The sequence below is a fragment of the Ochotona princeps genome, chromosome 24 (genome assembly GCF_030435755.1).
Source record: "Ochotona princeps isolate mOchPri1 chromosome 24, mOchPri1.hap1, whole genome shotgun sequence".
Lineage (NCBI taxonomy): Eukaryota > Metazoa > Chordata > Mammalia > Lagomorpha > Ochotonidae > Ochotona > Ochotona princeps.
Window position 1 is genome coordinate 13,099,126 of NC_080855.1, and position 20,535 is coordinate 13,119,660.

The following is a 20,535-nucleotide window of genomic DNA, read 5'->3' on the forward strand; positions in this document are numbered from 1 at the left end:
GCAGTGGCTCTTGTGTAGCAAAGGACACCTACGCTGCCCGCTCCCGGGCGCACTCTGCCAGCTGCACCCCACCATGGCCTGCCTGGCCTCAGCCTCGGCCCCTCCTGCCAGCACTCCTGGCGGCTGGCTGCTTGCTGGGGGCAGTGTGTGGCTTTTCTCTCTGGGCCGCTCCAGGGTCCCTGCCCTCTGCTGCAGGCCCCAGAGCCGCTGCCCTCCTGAGGACCAGAGGCTGGAGCAGTGCCACCCCTTTGTTCCTCACCAGGCAGCAGTCACGTGGGAGAACCCATCAGGCCCAGACCTGGCCCTCTGTGGGCAGTGCCGCCGAGGCCAGCCGAAGCTGCCTGTGTCCCCCTCCCTCCTCACCGCCTCCTCCAAACACCAGGGACGGGAACTGGCCCACTCACCGCCTCCAGGGACGCCCCGCACTGGGCAGCCTCGTCACTTGCTCAGGCTTATTCAGTCCTGGGTTAAGACTCTGCATAATGGCCTACAAGTAGAAGGGGTGAGGAGAGACGGAGGGGAAGATGGAAGAAAACCCACTGTCACCACCAGGGGATTCTTTTTGTTTAAAGATTTATTGTATTTGAAAGTGCGATATATGGATAGGAACATCTTCTGTCCATCAATTCACTCCCACAGCCACAGCTGTGCCGATCTGAAGCGAGGAGGCTCCTCCCGGTCTCCCACAGTGCAGTGTTCCCAGGCCTGGTAGCCCCGCAGCCCCTGGCAGGACTGGGCTTCCACTAGCCTCGCTGGGCTCCAGGTCCCAGAGGTGAAGCCTGCCTGCCTGCACCACGTGCCGGTGGTCCCCAAGCCATGCCAGGCCACATGGCTCACAGGACGGCTTCCTGGCCGGAGCCAGCGGGTTCTGCCTGGCCGCAGAGGCGCCTCACCACACAGCCTCCCACCCACTCCCATCCCGGAGTCCTTGGCTGGCCAGTCACCTGGTGGCAGCACACTGCCCCACCTGGCCCCATGAACTCCCTCCAAGCAGCATGGGGAGGACATGGTGCTCTCCTCCCCGACCCTCCAAGGTGGGCTTTGGGGGACTCAGCCCCTAGTTTTTCCTGCTCAGAGGATGCCGTTACATGACACACATTCATGTGAAAAGTCGAGGCAAAGTGAGCCAAGGCTGCCTTGAGATGACCTACACACTCACAGCTGCCTGTACCCACGTGTGCACACCCTGCTACTCACCTGCCTGTTCATACACACACGACCTTGAACTGTCCGCTAGTCCTCGTCCTCCGCCTCCAGGGAGCCTTCCGTGGCCAATGCCCTGGATTCCTGTCACAGAAGGGTGTGCTCCAGGTTCCCTCTCCCGAGGAGGAAGGGGCTGGGAGAAGGGCGCTCGTGGCAGCCCGCACGGCACCACCACGCACAGCTTCTACAAACCAGAGTCCTGGGGGACAGCAGCCAGGAAGTTGCACCCCAATGTGACCAAACAGGTTGCTGGACCAGGATCCCCATGTAGACAGGGAGAGTGGGGGGAGACCCGCTGTGACACGGCCCACCACGGCCCCACAGCACAGCGATTGCAGTCGCTCGTTCCTGCCCCTCTTATGAATTCACAAGTCTGCAGAGCTGGGAGGGCAGCTGTGCTGCCCAGAGCCGCCAGCAGGGCACCCTCACCCAAGGTGGCTGGTGGCTTTGAGACTCACATTCTTGCAGCTTCTGGTTTCAGGCATTGGACAAGCACAAGGATCCCTTCCTGATTTGAAATTTTCTTTGAAAGGCAGGGTTGGGCTCAGTGCGGTAGCTTAGTGGCTAATGTGCTCGCCTTGTATGTGCCGAGAACCCATATAAGCACTGGAGTGTAGCCCAGCTGCTCCACTTCCCTTTCGGCAGCTGCCTTCTTGTAGCCTGGGAAGGCAGAAGACAACGGCCCGAAGCCTTGGGAAACTGCATCCATGTGGCAGACCCAGAGGCATCTCCTGCCTTCAGATCATCTTCCTCCTGTTGCAGCCACTGGGGAGTGATCCAGCAGGTGGAAGGTCTCCCTCCGTCTATGTAAAAATCCTACTTTCCAATTCGAAAAATGCAAAAAAAAAAAAAAAAAAAACCAAACCCAGGGTTACGTACAGGTTGTTCACCTGTTGGTTGCCTCCCCACACTGCTCCGACAGACAGGGTGACCCAGGCTAAAATCAGGAACCAGGAGTTCCATCCAGTCTCCCATATGGGTGCAAGGGCCCAAAGACCTGTGCTACCCTGCACCCACTGTATGGGATTCTGGTGTTAAGGGTGGTGGCTTAACCCACCATGCCATATGCCAGCTGCCATTAAGCCTTGATTGAACACCCACTACAGGCTGGGCACTAGGGCCCATCTGTGAGCACAACGGAGGTCCCTGCCCTCACTCTACGCTGTGACTGGGGCTGGCATAACACCCTCTCAGGCCTCCTCAGGACTGCCAGGCCCACCTGCAATGATGCAGGGTAAGGGGCTTGGGGAATTGGGCCAGCTGCAGCAGCCAGGGAGATACTGATGCTGCCCTCTTGTGGCCGCCACTGGCGCAGCAGCCGCTGCCTACCATGGGACCCTCTCCAGTGTAGCCTGGGCCCCCAGCCCACAAGTGCCCAGCATAGTGGGTGATCCAAGCTTGATCCTCAAGAGATGTGAGCTCACATGCACACAGGGACCTCAGCCCCGAGGCATCACCTCCCGGGGCTGTGGGGCCACTAGGGATGGAAGAGTGGAGGGAGTGGGCCCTTTCTTCACGGCTTGGTGGGAGCCCCACTCCATCTGCAGAGCCAGCACCTCCCAGCCTGAGGCCTACCTGCCCACACCTCCCCACCAGGTCCCACAGAAGGGAAAGTCTGGCCAAGCCTGTCCCAGGTGCGGGGCCTGCCTGTGGGATCTCAGGCAAGTGACAGTGGTCACATGTGCCGCTTGCTTGATGACTACAAACTTGTTTAAGGGCCAGTGAGTCCAGCCGCTGCCAGTGGAGGACATTACAGCTGTCTGAGCTGTGAACCAGCTGACGGAAGGTCGCTGTGACTGTTCTGTTACTGATTCATTCATTCATTGGGAGTGACATCGAGACAGAACGAGAGGTCCCGTACACTGGGTCACTCCCCAGATGGCGCAGCAGCCACGCCTGGGCCAGGCAAAGGCAGCAGGGAGCCTGGAGCTCCATCCGGGTCTCCCCCAGGGGTGCAGGGTCCAAGACCTGGGCCATCCTCTGCTGCTTTCCCAGGCCATGAGCAGGGAGCTGGAGGGGAAACAGCGTACAGCTAAGGGACGCTGGCTGCACGGAGCCACCTTCACCTGCAGGGCCACAATGCAGGCCCCAGTTTTGGCTGAGGATTCTGCAGTGTGCTTGTGGCATCCTCGTAGGCGCTGTGCAGATCTGCCAGCAGCTTGACGTGCTGTGAGGTGGCTGTCATTTGTCTTCCAGGTTTAAGAAATACATTTGCTTTTGTAGGTGCCTCCTGCTGTCATGACAAGGAACACAGATGCGCAGGAAGCATGGGGAGTCAGGTTCGGGGGCAGCCCACCTTCTCCTCTCCATCTCACCTCATCATCTCCCATCCATCTCTGTTTTCTGTCTCGCAGCTTGCGGAGACCTGCACTCTAGTCCTGGACACCTCGCTTTGCTCTCTGATTTCATGAGGGCTCTTCAGAAGGTTCGTGGAAAAAAGCAATCAAAAGGTGAGTTTCTCTTGGTGCAGGAGGTGGTGTTTAGCCAAGCAGCTAACACCTGTCCCGTACGGGAGGCCTGGTTCCTGCCCCAGCACAGTGCCAATGGCACTTCCTCAAGGTGCAGTCCCGGGGTCCTGGCAGCCACGGGGGTGGCGTGCATGGGGTTCAGTGCCCCAGCTGAGCCCTGGTCACATGGGCTGCTTTCTCTGAGATGCCATGAAAAGCCAAGAGCAGCTGGAAACCCAGTCCTGGCCTCACCCGTAGTGGGAGTACACTGCCAGTTCCATGGCTGCCACCAGCCGTTAACCACCATCAACAAAAGGGCATCGCACAGAAGCAGGAAGGAAGAGGTTTCTTTGGGTGTGGAAATGTTTGTCAAGTCCCTGAGGAGGGATCTCCAAGAGCTGCATGGGACGGGTACAGCATCGGACACATTCTGTTAGGTTTTCTCGTCGGCCCTTGTTGGGTCAGCGACCCTGGCTCCTGGAAAGGCCGAGTGTCGGGGTGGCCTGCTACCTGGCTGGAGGCCTCGGCACCAGGTGCAGCCCGTGTTCCCTGCCACCCTCTGGCTGCACAGAAACTGGATATTTTCTCTCATAGCACCTGCACCCACGCAGGAACCTTGGGCACGTATGACTGTGTATGGTGTTACAGGAGCCGAGTGTGTCTAGTTGCTAAGGTTTGTTTGAAAGCCAGAGCTCGACAGACTGAGACTGCCACAACAGCCAGAGCTCGACAGACTGAGGCTGCCACAACAGCCAGAGCTCGACAGACTGAGACTGCCACAACAGCCAGAGCTCGACAGACTGAGACTGCCACAATAGCCAGGAGTGGCAGGGATTCAAGGCAGCACTTGGACCATGTTCGGCTGCTTTCTCAGAAGTTAGGAAGGAGCTGGATAGAAGTGGAGCAGCAAAGACTTGAACAGCATCCATATGCATGTTGATGTCCTAGGTTGTGGCTTTATCCACAAGGCCATAGCACTGGCCCTGGAATGGAAAGTTCCTGTGTTAGTGCAGGAAGACTTCAGATGTGGGACAGCATGGGGGAATGGACGGGCCCCTATCCAGGCAGATGCAGGCAAGCGCCGATACGATGGGCAGCCCAGTGGAGGACCAGATGAGCAAAGCGTACAGTCTGGGGTCAGATGGGCTTCGAGGAGAGCGATGTTAGGGCCGGCACGATGGCTCCATCAGTGGACCTACGGTCGTAGCACCAGCATCCCATGTGGGTGCCAGTTAGTGCTCCAGCTGCTCTACTTCCCATGCAGCTTCTTGATGGTTGCCTGGGGAAGCACTGAAGGATGGCTCAGGTGCTTGCTTGGGACCCAATCTACATGAGAGATCCAGAGAAGACTCCTAACAACTCAGTTCCAAATGCTGCAGCCATCAGGGGAGTGAGCTAGCAGATGACAGATGCCTCAAGACAAGCGTCCAGAATCCTGCCCTGACCCCACCCTGCTGCAGGGACAGTCGTTTCTGGCCACCGAGATGGACCGTCCCCAAATGAGGCTCTGCTGGACTGAGGAATGGACACGGCAGCCCAGGGGACACTCGCGGGGTCCCAAGGAACTTACCCAACAAAGCAAGGGCCTGGCAGGTGTGCCGTCTCTGCGCTATGTGCCCAGGCCAGGCCAGCTCCTTGACTGTCTCCTCGCCCTGAAAAACAGCCCATGGCTGGGCTGGCAGCCACCCGGGCTCCAGGCCAGAGCTCCAGGCTTGCACTGTGGGCTCCAGTACTCACTGGTGCGCTAGTCTCTCCCAGGCTTGTGGTCCTGGCACCTGCAACCAGGGGCAACTCCTGGCCCCGCCCTGCCCCGCCCACTCAGGGCTTTGTTCTGTAAGTAGGGGAATGTGGAGAGGCCTGGGTGGGCTTGGCCTGGCAGCGGGAGCCCTCTGACTCAGAGCAGAGGTGCTGCCCCCTCCTCCCTCTCCCCTCCAGAGCCTTGGTACCCTAAGGAGCCGCCTCCTTGCCTCTCCTGGGAATGCCAGAAGATTCCTCTGAGCAGCCCCAGCCTGCTCCAGGAAGTGAGTGCTCCTACCCCGCTGCAGGCCAGGTGCCCCTGAAACATGGCCCTGGCTCCTGGAAACGCCCTGCTTGAGCCCCAAGGGGCCCTGGTGGATGGGGTTGGGGTGCAGCAGGGGCCGAGGAGGCCTTACAGCACCTTCCTGAGGCCTGCCTTGGGACTCTAAGTCCCTGCGTTTGCTCCGCACCCCACACCTTAACGCCTCTGGCCTCTGCCCCTAGGTCCCCAGGCTTGAAGCCGTGGCTGCCCCACTCTGTTCCCACTGCACGGGTGGCAGAGGCGGGAGCCACGGTGTCAGGGTGTCAAACAGCGCAGGCAGAGGCCTGGTGGCCTTGTAGGGACTCTGCTAAGACCCAGAGATGCTCTCAACTTGCCAAGGTCGCTGGCTGTACCTTGTCCAAAGGGTGCTAACCCAGGGAGGCCTTGAGCAAGGCAAGGCCCAGGTTTGACCTCCTACCCACCCCCAGCGCGAGATGCCTACATGCCACATGTTACAACATCCACGCCGATGCGAACCTTGTGTCCCTACTGTGGGAACTACGTCATGACCAGGACGACCCCTGTGCCCGGCATGCTCTCCTGGGTGCTGTGCCTGGGCCTCTGTGTGTTTGGGTGAGTGGCCCTGAATGGGGTGGGGTCCTGCAGGCTGCAGCCCAGAGCAAGATGCTGAGGCTGGCCTCGCGGTGAAGGGCAAAGGCAGAAGGGCAGCCCGTGCTCACAGGACACTGTGCCCGGGGCGGCAGGTGCTTCCTGGGCTGCTGCCTGATCCCTTTCTGTGTGAGAAGCCTCATGGACGTGAGGCACACGTGTCCCGTGTGCAGACAGACGCTCTTCCACCACCGCCGCCTGTGACCGCCAGAATAAACATGCACTTCACCCCAGCAGTGGCTCTTGTGTAGCAAAGGACACCTACGCTGCCCGCTCCCGGGCGCACTCTGCCAGCTGCACCCCACCATGGCCTGCCTGGCCTCAGCCTCGGCCCCTCCTGCCAGCACTCCTGGCGGCTGGCTGCTTGCTGGGGGCAGTGTGTGGCTTTTCTCTCTGGGCCGCTCCAGGGTCCCTGCCCTCTGCTGCAGGCCCCAGAGCCGCTGCCCTCCTGAGGACCAGAGGCTGGAGCAGTGCCACCCCTTTGTTCCTCACCAGGCAGCAGTCACGTGGGAGAACCCATCAGGCCCAGACCTGGCCCTCTGTGGGCAGTGCCGCCGAGGCCAGCCGAAGCTGCCTGTGTCCCCCTCCCTCCTCACCGCCTCCTCCAAACACCAGGGACGGGAACTGGCCCACTCACCGCCTCCAGGGACGCCCCGCACTGGGCAGCCTCGTCACTTGCTCAGGCTTATTCAGTCCTGGGTTGAGACTCTGCATAATGGCCTACAAGTAGAAGGGGTGAGGAGAGACGGAGGGGAAGATGGAAGAAAACCCACTGTCACCACCAGGGGGTTATGAAGCTGTAATAATTTGCTGCCCCTCCTCTTCCCATCACAGAAGGGGTTTCCTAGGTGTTCAGACAGGCAGGGTTCAGATAGGCAGGGTTCCGGGTCCCAGAGGTGAAACCTACTCATCAGGCAGAAGCCTGCCTGCCTGCACCACGTGCCAGTGGCCCCCAAGTCTTGCCAGGCAGGGAAGGACCCAGGTACAGAGGCAGTACCTGGGACTGTTGGGAACACAGCCCCATAGCACCAAGGTTGTGGGGCTCCTGTGCTCCAGTGACATCCTGGTGTCATCACCTGCTCACTGCAGGAGCATCAGGGCTCGATGGGTCACAGTGACAGTGATGAGGTTGCATGGGCAGCTGGCCCCACCTACCGATTCCACGTCCTGCAAGCTGTTGCCACTGCTCCGGAATGCACACCATGGGGAGACAGATCTGCAAGACAAACAGGCACTCCACTGCACCATATGGGTTAGACGCCTGCCTCAGGGCACCCTTGGGGCCTGGCCCGAATCCTCACCATGCTTTGCAGCGGTCATTGGTTCCTATCCTGGCTGCTCCAACTCCCTGCTTGAGGCCTGGGAAAGCAGTGGAGGATGGCCCAAAGCCTTGGGACCCTGCACCTGCATGGGTGACTCAGAGAAGCTCCTGGCTTTGTGTCCTTAGCTCTTGCCCTTCCAGCCACTGCAGTCATTTGGGGGAGTGAACCAATGAAAGATCTGTCTCCTTTTGGCTCTTTAAATCAGCCTTTCAAATAAAAATAATTCTTTCAAAAAGAAAGGGAAAAAGGCAGCCTTCTCAGTGGGCCAGTAGCCCAGCAATTCAGGAACCGCAGGGTGGGTTTATACGTGTTGCATACTCGGTCGTGGTGTCCAGTGTGGCTGCCCCCCAACACATGGCAGCAAGTCCTGGGCACATGGCCCAAGCCTGTCCAGGGGTGCGCAGCTGAGACCACAGTATGTGCATTGTGGGTTGCAGGGCCTCATACTACAGTCACTTGACTTCACGCCCAGGCTGAGCCAGTGTGGAATTCTGACCTTCACGCATTGAGGCCTGGGCACCTCAAGCCGCAGAAGGGAAGGTAACAGGAGGCCTATTCCTGCCAAGTCTCTTCCTCCTTGTCCTCCTCACTCTGCGGCTGCTCGGGGGGGCCAGGTCCTGTCATGAGCAGCCCCTTCTCAGGTATCCTGTCAGTGACTGCTGGGCTGCTATCTTGGTAAGCTGCTCACAGGCATTGTCCTGCAACACTGGCTGTCCGGCTGCAGCTCCTTGCTAACCCTCCTGGGGAAAGCAGATACGGCCCGAGTGCTTGGACCCCTGCCACCCATGCGAGAGACCCAACTGTGCTTCTCAGTTCTAGCACTGCACATTTGGGGGCACCCACCTGTGGATGAACGTTCACTGGCTCACTCTACCTCTCCAATACATTTAAAAGAGGAGTCGGAGGGGCTGGTAATGCGGTGAATCAGGCTAGGCTGTCACCTGTAGAGCCAGTATCTGATGTGGGCACTGGTTCGGTCCTGGCCATCCTACTGAAATGCAGCTTCCACCCAATGTGTCTGGGGAAGCATTACAAGACGGCCCAAGTACTTGGACCCCTCCCTGTGTGGGATGAGCTGCAGTTCTGGGCTCATGGCTTCAAACTGGCCCAGGTCTGGCTTGTTGGGGCCAACTGGGAGAGTAGACCAGCAGATGGAATCTGTTACCTTTCACATAAAACAATATAGTGTTTGTAAGGGTAGCCTCAAAGACGAGCAAGGATACTGGTAGATACAGTACAGGAGCCAACCCAGAGGAGCAACATGCAAAGACCGGCACTGTGGTGCACTGCAATAAGCCACTGCTTGCTTTGGCCCCTGCACCTGGGCCACCATCTGCTGCGTCCTGCGTGTTGGCAAGGAGATGCATCCGAACAGTGGGGACTTGAAATGCTGCTTTTAAATGGGATGCCAGTGTTCCACCCCATGAGGCCCACCTGTTCAGTCTGCCTCCTAACAAATTCCCCTATGGGAGTTTCAGGGGCTGGTGTCATGGCGGAACAGGTTAAACTACTCCCTGCCAGTATCCCATCCCATACGGATGCTGGTTCAGGATCTCACCGTTTCACCTTGATCCAGCTCCTTGCCAGTATAGCCCTGACCACTGTGGCCATCTAGCCACTGCAGAGGATGAAGATCTAACCTATCCCTTTCTCTGTACACCTGTGCAATAAAAATAAACTGAAAAAAAAGGGGGGGGGGCGGCACGGTAGTATAGCTGTTGAACGCTATGCTCGCCCTGAATGTGTCAGGATCCCATATGGGTGGCTGTTTCTAATCCCGGCAGCCCTGCTTCCCATCCAGCTCCCTGCTTGTGGCCTGGGAAAGCAGTTGAGGACGGCCCGAGGCCTTGGGACCCTGCACCCTCATGCAAGACCCAGAAAAAGCTCCTTGCTCTTGGCTTTGGACTGGCTCAGCTCCAGCCGCTTGGGGAGTGAACCATCAGACGGAAGATCTTCCTCTGTCTCTTCTGTGTATCTGCCTTTACAATAAAAATCTTAAAAAAAAAAAAAACCCCACCCACAACTCTGCATTCCAAGGTGAAAGGTGATGGAGGCGCCCTTGGAGTACAAGCCAGGAGAGGGTCCAGGACAGGCTGCTGTACCACCGATGGCATAAGTCATTGCGAAAGGGGCTTAGGCTTAGGATAAGAAAAGAGCAGTTCCCTCCTACCACCAGCCAGAGAAGATCGAGGCCCATGTCCACAAGGCCAGTGTAATGACTCCTGACCCCGTGTCCTTGGGAGTAAATGCCAAAGTGCTCATGGCAGCAACATGTTGCCCAGAAGTTAGGAAAAATGTCCTGTTGCAGGGAGCTGACTGTAACCCAGCCAAGCTCAACCTCAGAACAGGAGGTCCCTCAAGACCAAGGGAGTCCCTTGCCCACAGGAAGAGGGGATCCAGACAGCCTGTGCCTGAGCTGAAGCCCAAGGCCCACACTATAGCACATCGCTCCCAGAACCAAGAGTCCAGTTCACCAGGGCAACCTCGAGGTCGTGGCAACCAAGCAACTTCTGGAACTCCACCCCAGAGCATTCTAAGACCACATGTGCCGTGAACATGTGAACCCCTTGCTCCTGGAAAATATGGGGCATCTTAGGATTAGTTTGGAGGCATAAAAACCAGAAATGTGAAAAGCCCCACAGCTGGAGGGAAGCCCCATCCTTGCAGACCTCCTCAGGGGCACACAGGGCTCTGCAGGCTTCCAACCAGGGAGACCCAAAGTCCTCCTCACCCCCATGGCACTCAGGAACTATATTTTTATAGAAAATTTTATTCAACATACAACATTTTCCAGCAAAAAGGCAATATACAGGAAGAGTTGGTGTACACTGCTGCTACGGGAACAAACCAAAGGTACTGGGAAAGGATGAAAATGCAGGTGGGTTGCTCATCTACTGTACTGCACTCGAAACTAGACACGCGGCATTAGCTCCGAAACAAAAGCAAACGAGGCGGGGACTGAAATGAACCCACACAAAGGGCAGACGTCAGGGACGTCCACCTGCAGACTCATCCGACCAAGAGGAACTGCCGCCCAGTGGCCAATTGTACACATTCATCTGTTAAATATACAATTTCATTTCTCCTTCTCAGCATTTGTACAAAGTCAACAGCATACGGACCACACAGGGCACACCCTTCTGCTCCAAGGCGCTCCTCTGCTGGCTCTGTCCTGCTCTCCTGAAAGCCCACCGGCCACCCTCCCACCTGTTTCCCGGCAGCCGCAGGGAGGACTCGGCAGTCTCTGCAGCATAACACGAACGCCGAGGGCCTGGAAGGAGGTGCCCAGTGCCCAGCGGGCCGCAGGAAGTGGCGGCTGGTGGGCGACAGCTGCGGGACAGATCCTGAGGAAGGGCCAACAATGCACACAGTGGAGGACACAGCGCTATTTATTAGGTTGTGAGTTTCTCCGCTTGCCTTTACAGATGCACAAAGGTCACTGAAGGTATAACTGAAGGAAGGAAGTCAGACAAGCCGAGACGAGCCCTTCTAGCCACCGCAGCGCTGCAGACCAGGTCGGGCAGCCGGGCAGCGTCTGCCGGCTAGAACACAGCTTAGACCTTTTGCCAGGAACACACGTTCTGCTAACCTCGCCCCATTATGCTGACAGGTGCCTAGCATTGTGGTTACCATAAAATAACTCTCATTGGCATCCAAGCTTTATAAAAACACCTTCATTTTGCTCAAAAAGGGCAGTCAATAGATACACAGAAGCCAAATTGAACAGCCTCAACAAAATAAAATTAACATCAGCAGCAAATCCTCTTGCTGAAGACGGACTAGAGTGCGCGTGTACCAGAGTTCCGCAGCTGTTAAAAAGGGGCAGGCAGCACGCACCACCCCCGCCTTGCACACCGGGTGGAGTCAGTTATGGATCTTAATGGCCTTCTCCAGGTACGTGTAGCGACTCCGCTTTGGGGCTTTGTTGAAGTGGTCCAGCCCCAGCCAGGGCCGAGGATGAGACATGTTACCTGGGGGGGGGAGAGAGAGTGGGCTGGGGCCACAGGGCAACCTTGCACTGCAGCCCCTGGGCCTGGAGCCTGTGGGCAGGAGCCCTGATGTCAGCAGGGTGTGGCCTGTGAGTGTGTGCCCAGGCTGTGAGCTACAGCCCTGACAGCCCCACCCTGGGCCAAGATACACTGGGCGCTTCCTCCACACACCAGGCCTGCCCAACTAGCAGTAGCGACAGGGACAGAGTGGCGAGGGCCCTGGGCTGCCCGCCTGCCTGCCTGGCAGCCCCACAGCTGACGCAGACGGCGCTTACCAGGCTGAGGCTCAAAGTCTTTCAAGTTTACTTCATACTCGTCTTCGTTTATATACTGATGCCGGCCCATCATTACAATTGCAAATTTGAACTACGAGACAAAAATCAACACGTCTCCATTATTTGTGGACAGGACAAAGCTCGGCTTCCCAGTGTGTGTGGCTGGCGCTGCGGTCCCCGTGCTCTGCAGCCGCTGGGCGCGTACCTTCTCAAACTCCTTTTCCTGGATGTCCAGCAAGCTCTGAATCCGCTTCATGACTTCTCTGAAATGCTCGCCCTGCAACAGCAGTGGACACGGACTCATGCATACCAGCAGGACCCTGATGAACAAGGTTCCTCGGCAGCTTCAAGTCGGGACAAAAGCTGTTCAGCCTTCTTACTACAGCAATCTTACCTGGTGTATCCGCAGCAAAAATGGGATTCCAAATGTTCCAAACACCTCCTTATGGAAATGCGCCACCGTGATCAGCATCTCATTTTCCTTATCTATGTCTACCTGGTCCAAAGGTATTTCCTGGACACAGAAGAGCTGTGTAAGTGCCACTAGTTCCGACACAAAGGGACTCCTAGGCACGCCTGAGATGCCAGCACCCACAGGGGACACCCAGAGGGAGTTCTTGGCTCCTGCCTCAGCAGCCACTGCAGCCATCCGGGAGGGACCGGAGGATCTGTGTGTAACTGCCTTTCAAAAAATTATCTTCAAGAGAAATTCTAACTTGCTACTTCAGTCAGGTACGGCACTTTACCAAAATGCCATGCATGGATCAAGCAAGAATAATGAGATCAGAATGAGAAATCTTAAGTCTTTACAGAAAGAAAGGTTTAAATTTTAATAGACCAAAACATGTTCTGTATAGTGACTGCAGTGCCCTGCAGTTTCTGTGAGTGGCCCCGGCCAGGGTCGGGCACAGCTACCTCTATTCGAAACGTTCGACTCGTTGCAGGAGACAAACATTCTAATAATTCATCCTCTTGATGCACACCGATAATTTTGTAGCTTACAATTTCTAGCAGCCTGAAGAAAGAAAAAGGTACAAGAGTCTATTCATAGTCACCTAACAGAGTAACACCACATAGCAGCCATGTCCTGCAACGTATCTAGAGCTCCCACAATGTGCAGGCGGGGATGCAGCCAGATGGCTAGGCCGGAGAAGTCCTGGCCTGCCTGCAGCCAGATCTGGAGGAAGAGGACATGGACAGTGTGTGTGTGTGCAGCGCGGGTGGGAGCAGAGGCTTTGCTCTGGGGGGTAAAGTGACAGACAGTGCTCAGCACTGAAGAAGCTCGATTCCCGAATGCAGGCCACCTTGCTGTGCCCAAATGGCAAGCAGCTGGGAACAGCTAAGGGGGCTGGGGTCAGGGGCACCACCCCTCCCGTTCACCCTGGGGGTCTTGGGAAATACTTGCCTAAGTCTCCCTGAGGCTTTCTCACCGAGCTCTACAGCCTTTCTACATTCTTCTAAAAGGTCCCGGACACACCCGTGCTTGTCTGGATATAGTGTTATTTCCTAAGCAAGAGCAACAGAAAACAGAGCTTGAGCACACACATGGCAAGGGGAGCCCTGCAGCCTGTCCTCAAGGCCCCACCCCGACTCCTGGCAGGACCCTGAGCCCAAACCGGGGAGGCATTTGTGGGGTTGGCAGACAGCTGTGACGGAGAAAGAGCAGTTTCTTAGGAACCAAGCCCCGAAGGCGCAGCCGGGAGCCCAGGCCGCTGGCAGGCCACTGGCCAACTTGGCTTGAGCCTGACCAGCTCAGTGCAGGGAAGGGCGCTCGCGTCCCTGCTTGCCCTACAACTGGAGCTGCAGACCTTCGCAGCCATGCAGCCGTGCCATTCCCAGGCTGGCAAGGGAAGGGAGAATAATGCTGGGCTATTGGGAAAAGGCTCACAGTTTAAAAATCCATTTTTGCAAAACTGTTGAGGTCCCTGCACAGCTTTTTCACGATGTGCGCTTCCCATGGCATTCTGGAAGACTTTCACACGACCCAAGGCAATGTGCAACGCATCAGCTTTCACTCAGCAAAGATGGGGTTCCGAGGACACATGCAATGCTGAGACTGACCCCTGGTCCTGCCAAGGTCGGCCAGGGAGGGACCCCAACTCGGGAGGCAAGTAGAAAGCATAAGCCAACACCAGTGAAAGTTACAAAGCAGAGTTAAGGAAAACTTACCTCTTCCCTAAATTGGCTGTTTAACCATATGCACTTAAAACTTCGTCTGTTCTCAAAATCGGTGATTTTCATCTTAAGCTAATAGAGAAAAAAACTCATGTTAGAAAAGCTGCAAAGCCCCAGCAACCTGAGGTGACGTTTACAACCTGAGGTGACGTTTCCCCAGACGTGTACCTGCTGGTAGTACAGTTTCTTGGGCTGTCTCGGCTTGAAGAACTGTAGCAGATCTCTCAAGGTGCCTTCATAGTTATGCCTGAGAGGATTACCTGGGCCGTCCCTGTAACTACACACGACAGCAAAGAAACAAGTGGCTCATTTGCCTGCAACAGTTATCAGCAGTTGAGCACAAGAGCCAACCCCTGGCCTCATCCCCAGGCGTGGGCATGGGGTTACCCACCCTGCTCCCGCTCACTCCATAGACCCACACCCGGCTGCACGGGCGGCCACAGAGCGGCTTTCCCGGAGCAGCCAAGGAAGGCATCAAGCGCCCGCAAGACTGGCTTACCCTTGGGACTTGAAGAACTGGAGCAGCATGGGATCCGTGTTGAGCCTCTGTGCGACTGTCTTTGCAACCTGGGAGAAGAAACCAACCAGGAGACGGAAGGCAAGTTCACACTGGGCAGAACGTTTGGTAAACCTCTCCTCAACCACCTGATTTATTACAGACGTGTGCTAGGAGTGATGTGAATCCCCCAGAAACTTAACTATTGATTAGAAATGAATCTTTCCTCTTACAATTATCACCATGGGAGAAGCATGTCTGATGAAAGATGTGTTTCACTTAATAAGCTTATTTGTTTTCCCATGATTCTTTCGTATGGCAAAATACTTTGTATGCTGTAACTGAAGGCAGGACTGTTCTTCCTCAAGCCAAATGATGCAGGGGAGGGGGCAGGAGGAAGGAGTGCAGGCTGGGAAAATAGGTCCAACACCAGACAGCAGGTGGCAGCCCACTGCCACTACGACCAAGGCAGCCCCTGGCAGGGGACCGCAACCCTCCCTCAGAATCAAAGCCACCGGGCACGTCCTCAACGAGCACCTAACACAGAAACCGGGCTGACTGGTGTGGAATTTGATGGGGCAAAGAGCATTTATTAAATACCTGAAAATAATTCATTCTATTTGATAATGTAACCACAAATCCAGGATCATTAGGGATTGTTTTATCACAGAAAATGACATCAACGCGGTGGTAGAGGTCTCGGAAATATTCTTTTGCGGTGGGCAATTCACTGTTATCATTTTCGGGGTCATCCCTGGTGGGGGAGAAAATTTGCAGACTGATTCAAAGTCCATGGCAGGTGGTCAATGCTACAAACAGCATCATCTTTGTATGCAACAACGACATCCAAGAGGCTCTGCAAGGTAAACTTGGGTTCCCATTTCTAGGGTTCGGGTGTGCTGGGCTGCCTCCGCCAGCTCAGTCACACATGGCTACATTCCACAGCCTCAACCGAGATCAGAGCAGAGCGCAGCCCCAGTCCAGGAGTCAGCAGCCTGCCTGTTTGTGACACCGAGTCTCCTTCAGACCCGTCTAAGACGGTAGATCTGCTAGTGGACATGCAGGCGCACACCTAAGTGGTGCAGCCCAAGGACCTCCCATCTCACACTGCTGCTCCACGGGGATTGTGTCACGCGCACAGCAGGCATTTTTAGGACAGAAGAGAAAAGCCTGAAATGATGGAAATGACAGGGATGCTGCCTACATCGTCAGTGCTGGTTCAACTCCTGGCTGCTGCTAATGTGCCTTGAAAAGGCGCTGGAAGATGGTCCCAGCAGCCATTTATGGAGCAAACCAGAAGATGTACGATTTGTGACACCCTGTCTTATGTTTGCCGAGAGGCTTCCAACAAGTGACATCCTGTCTCCTGAAACCAGCGCCAAGTGGTAACATCCTTCAAAAGGTACTTACTTTTGAAACACAATGATGTCACCATCCATGAGTTCATCAAGTGCTTTGTCGAGAGATACATCATAGTCCTGAATTCGTTCTGTTAAATTCGGTTTAACTTCCTAAGAGATACAGAATAGTTACACACCACACACAAGGAGGCCATTCTCCCACGTACACCCAATTCCATCCACCAAAACTTGCAGATAGTTAACACCACAGGGGTTGTTGGTGCAGTGTCTCAGTGGGTCAAGCCACCACCTGCAAGGCTGGCTTCCCATTTGGGAGCGCAAGTCCAAGTGTCAGCTGCCTCTCTTCCAATCGAGCTCTCTGCTAATGCACCTGGGAAAGCCGAGAAGCTACCCCAGGCACCTGGGCCCCTGCACCCACCTTTGGCATGGCTCAGCCCTGGCCATTTTAGCCACCGGGGGAGGAACCCAACAAACGGAAGATCCTTCCCTCTCCCACTATTCTCGCCCTCCTCTGCCTTTCAAGTAAGGAAAGCTTTGAAAATCATTAAAAAGAATGGCAAATTCAAACCCTACAGCCTAATAATCACTACTGCTACCCAAGTGAACAGTGAGAATCCAGGGAAAATCCCAAACCTCACTCAGCCAGCAGCATGTGGATAAAGGATAAAGCAACACACCTCATAGAGGATAAGGCTAGTATCCTGGATAAATCCTGCTCTGTCACACATGACTGGGAGCAAGTCACCTGCAGACAGAAAAAGGTTAGCAGTCACGAGTACGGTGCGCTGAGCAGAACACAGGCAGCCCCGGGCCAGCCTGGGAGGACTTACGTATTTTACAGGATATGGGGGTGTAGATGTGCCCACAGTAATTCAAGCTGCGTGTTTTGGGATCATACATCTTCAGAAATAACATCACATCATCTACAAAGTTAGCACAACAGGTGGTGTCAGCATTTTAACTCCCAGGAGAGCATTAAAATAAACACTAAGTTAAACAGCTTGGTGACAATGGAGGGGACAGCTCAAGGTCCCTGCAAGTTACAATGTTGGAGGAGGATGGCTCTAGAGACTGATCCTCAGACAGCAGGGACAGGTGCCACGCCTAGCAAAGTCACAGGAAAGGCCACGCTTGGGCAGTAGCCAAGATGGCAGTGGGGCAGTGTGCTGAGACCGGCATCTTGCATTCAGCTGCAGAGTATTAATATTATCCCACGGATGCCGATGGCTAGAAGTGAATGCTATGGCAACGCTATCTTAGCAAATACCAAGCGCACTTTGTAAACACATCTCTGGGGCCATTTAGTACGGCGATAAGAGATGGCCCAGGACTCGCTGCTGCTGCCTTCCCCACCTCACAGGACACACAGCCAGGCCAATTCTCAATTTGACTCTCACAAAAAAACCCTTGAGCACACATGGGATGTGACGACCAACTGGGACTTTTCAGCAGTTCCTCCTGCAAGGGATACTGGCCCGCAGGCCCTGGCAGCCCGGGACAGCCCTCCTCTGCCAGCTCTCCTCCAGCCAGGTTCTGGAGGGCACTTACGATCTTTATCAAACTTGGGTAATGTTGCTCCACTTGCAGCCAGCTCAGGATCGACTGTTTCCAGGAATATTGTCCAAGGGTTTTCATTATCACTGAGTTCAATCATCTAGTTCCAAAAGAGATGCTGACTTTAGAAGACTTTTAATGGCTAAGGTGACAGAGTGAAAAACTATAGTCTAGGTCTGAAGAAAACGTCCGATTCTGAGTAACTGGCCCCAAAAGGGGCAAGGGTGCACTAACTGCAGAGAACCAGAGCCTTCGCCAGACTTCCTCGCGAGACATGCTACGGACAATATTTACTGTTTTACTGCCGTCAGCTTCATTGTCCAACATCGCTGGTCGTTTTGTTCCATTACTCCTTGCTTGCATGGGCCATAATCGAATCTGGTCTTGTGGAAATCCCTGAAAAAAAATTTTAAGAGACCAGCTAACTATATAATCTTGTATAATTTTGTAACTATAATCTGGCGCAGCAGGTCAAACATTTGCTTGCATCAACCAGCTGCTTACAAGGGCAGTGTCCCACCACAGGCGTGCCAGTTTGACCCTTGGCTGTTCCACTTCCCAACTAGCTCCTGCTCATGTGGCTGGTAACACCCAAGACAGCTCAAGGGCTTGCTTGGGCTTCAGTCTCTCAAAGGGGAGACCTGGACGGAGTCCCAGGCTCTTAGCTTTGCCTGGCCGACTGCTGGACATGGTGGTCACTCAGTTAACCAACAGGTCACCCCACTTTTCAATTCTGTACATAACAGAGGAAACACTGGAGCCACAGCTCTGCTGCTAATCAGAGCGGTGGCAAGCCAGCCTGTAGAGCTGCCAGAGTTCCGCAGGGTTCTAGCACCCGTTTCACCAGCATGGTGGCGCCACAGGGACAGATGCACTAATACACTTAGTTTCTTGCAGAGCCTACTGGAAGGCCCAGCCAAGGTGGGTCTCACACACATTGTCTTAAGAGCCCTGGGGCCACGTAGCTCATGGTAAGGCAGGATCAGGACAGGATGGACACCCACCATGGTCTGCGACAGGGTCTGAACAAACTCCGCCAGAGAAGAGTTCTTTAACACTTTGAAGACAGTGTATTTCACTTTTTCTTCATCATACATGTCATTTCCTTGGTGGCCACAAAACTGGTCCTCTGCAACGATCTGAAAATAAGCAGAAAACAGAAGTTTATGATTCCTGTGCTGAGTTTAAATGTCAAGTTCCTTCTCTTTTAAAGTTTTATTTCCTTGGGCCTGGCGCGATAACATAGTGTACTGGCCAAAGTCCTCGCCTTGCATGCGCTGGAATCCCATATGAGTACTGGTTCTAATCCCGGCAGCCCTGCTTCCCATCCAGCTCCCTGCTTGTGGCCTGGGAAAGCAGTTGAGGACGGCCCAAAGCCTTTGGATCCTGCACCTGGAAGAGGCTCCTGGCTTCAGATTGGCTCAGCTTCAGCCATTGCAGCCGCTTTGGGAGTGAACCAGTGGACGGAAGATCTTTCCGTATTTCCTGTGTAAATCTGACTTTACAATAAAAGATTTATTTACTTGGAAGACAGTTATAGAGAGAGGAAAGATGGAAAGAGAGGCAGAGAAGTCCTCCATTTGCTCGAATAGTGTGGGCCAAACAGTAGCCTTGTATTCCATCCAGCTCTCCCCACTTGAGCGCAGGAGCCCAACCATTTGGACCACACATTAGCAGAGCTAGATTCAAAGGACTCACAGTACACAAGTACTTGACTGACAGTTAACTCTTCAAACTAGTCTGGAATTCCAGAGAAACTTCTGTAGGTGAGCCAAGGGGAAAAGAATCATGAAATGACCAACAGGTCAATGAGAACCTTAGATGCCTTGTGTCTGAGCATGGCTTAACTCAGGGCCAAGCACGGGTGGGAGATGGAGCCGCCAGCGCTGTCTGCCATCGGCACCTTCAACACAAAGGTCCCTCACAAGGGCCTAGCACTGACCACTTCGCTATCTACACTACATCTCACATCCGAGTTTCCCTGTCACTGGAATGCCTGACCTTGTGCCAGGCAGGAGGGTGCAGAGGTGGCCCGAGCAGCTGCCCGGGGCAGGGCTCCAGGAGGCAGAGACTCACCTGCACTTGCATGTAGAGGTGGGCTTCCTGCCGCTCTTTCCGCTTCTGAGCCTCAATTCTTTTTTCTTCTTGCAACCGTTCCACCAACTGCTGAGGAATATCATGGTCTGTGACAGCTTGTAGAACTTCACCTGCAGGACAAGGACAGCCTCATTCATTCATCTGTGCATCACTTCTGCCCAAACTCAATGCTGGCTAATTGCTAATACAGCAAGTCTTGAAGCAAAATAAGTGGCCCTGACACACATCAAACACCTCGAGCCCAGTTCCCCTTGCTACGGGTGTGGGAATAAGGTCGGCTAAACAAGCCAGGTAGTGTAGGGAGGAGCCGAACTCACTCAGCTTGGATTCCCTGATGTACACCAACATGTAGGCATTGGTGCAGTGCCGGACAGACAGGTCATCGTCATGGCCCCCGTAGTTGTGTTCAATTGCTTCCTCTTTAGTGCACCGTGACACCACGTCATCGTCAAACTTACACCACTAGGAGGAAAGGACGCAGGGTCAGCAGGGACTTGGAGCTGAGCAGGAGAGGTCAGGAGCAGTTTGTGAGCCTCATGAAAGCAGGAATTTGTATCTTGTTTTTTTAATTGCAAAGTCAGATATACATAGAGGAGGAGAGAGAGAGGAAGATCTTCTATCTGATGGTTCACTCCAAGTGACTGCAATGGCTGGAGCTGAGCCAATCCAAAGCCAGGAGCCAGGAACTTCCTCCAGGTCTCCTATGTGGGTATAGAGTCCCAAGGCCTTGGGTCATCCTCGACTGCCTTTCCAAGCCACAAGCAGGGAGCTGGATGGGAAATGGAACTGCCGAGATTAAAACCAGTGCCCACATGGGATCCCGGCACGTTCAAGGCAAGGACTTCAGCTGCTAGGCCACCGCCCCAGGCCCAGTACCCAGATTTCTCATGCAGTCCAATCTACAGACATATTAAAAAGGTATGTGGTGTAGCTGCAAAGACAAGACTT

The 20,535-nt window shown here is 54.8% G+C and overlaps 1 protein-coding gene and 1 long non-coding RNA gene across 3 annotated transcripts in view; one reads left to right on the top strand and one right to left on the bottom strand.

Moving 5' to 3' along the window:
• The first annotated feature begins 5,070 nt into the window (after positions 1 to 5,070).
• On the top strand, positions 5,071 to 6,551 carry LOC131483244 (uncharacterized). The gene is made up of 3 exons (XR_009247585.1): positions 5,071 to 5,671; positions 6,138 to 6,282; positions 6,414 to 6,551. It is a non-coding gene; the product is annotated as an uncharacterized LOC131483244 (long non-coding RNA).
• Positions 6,552 to 11,011: 4,460 nt separating this feature from the next.
• USP7 (ubiquitin specific peptidase 7) overlaps positions 11,012 to 20,535 on the bottom strand; it is a 43,436-nt gene continuing 33,912 nt past the window's right edge. For both annotated transcript variants that reach the window (XM_058680883.1, XM_058680884.1), the window contains exons 14-31: positions 19,905 to 20,049; positions 19,567 to 19,697; positions 18,495 to 18,629; positions 17,785 to 17,886; positions 17,485 to 17,590; positions 16,767 to 16,859; positions 16,614 to 16,681; positions 15,986 to 16,086; positions 15,176 to 15,329; positions 14,579 to 14,646; positions 14,248 to 14,356; positions 14,074 to 14,151; positions 13,310 to 13,410; positions 12,820 to 12,919; positions 12,299 to 12,418; positions 12,110 to 12,181; positions 11,905 to 11,995; positions 11,012 to 11,611 (exon numbers count right to left, since the gene is read on the bottom strand). In XM_058680883.1, the coding sequence (XP_058536866.1) occupies positions 11,505 to 11,611; positions 11,905 to 11,995; positions 12,110 to 12,181; positions 12,299 to 12,418; positions 12,820 to 12,919; positions 13,310 to 13,410; positions 14,074 to 14,151; positions 14,248 to 14,356; positions 14,579 to 14,646; positions 15,176 to 15,329; positions 15,986 to 16,086; positions 16,614 to 16,681; positions 16,767 to 16,859; positions 17,485 to 17,590; positions 17,785 to 17,886; positions 18,495 to 18,629; positions 19,567 to 19,697; positions 19,905 to 20,049 (1,881 nt within the window). In that variant the 3' untranslated portion in view covers positions 11,012 to 11,504. The remainder of the gene's footprint in view (positions 11,612 to 11,904; positions 11,996 to 12,109; positions 12,182 to 12,298; positions 12,419 to 12,819; positions 12,920 to 13,309; positions 13,411 to 14,073; positions 14,152 to 14,247; positions 14,357 to 14,578; positions 14,647 to 15,175; positions 15,330 to 15,985; positions 16,087 to 16,613; positions 16,682 to 16,766; positions 16,860 to 17,484; positions 17,591 to 17,784; positions 17,887 to 18,494; positions 18,630 to 19,566; positions 19,698 to 19,904; positions 20,050 to 20,535) is intronic.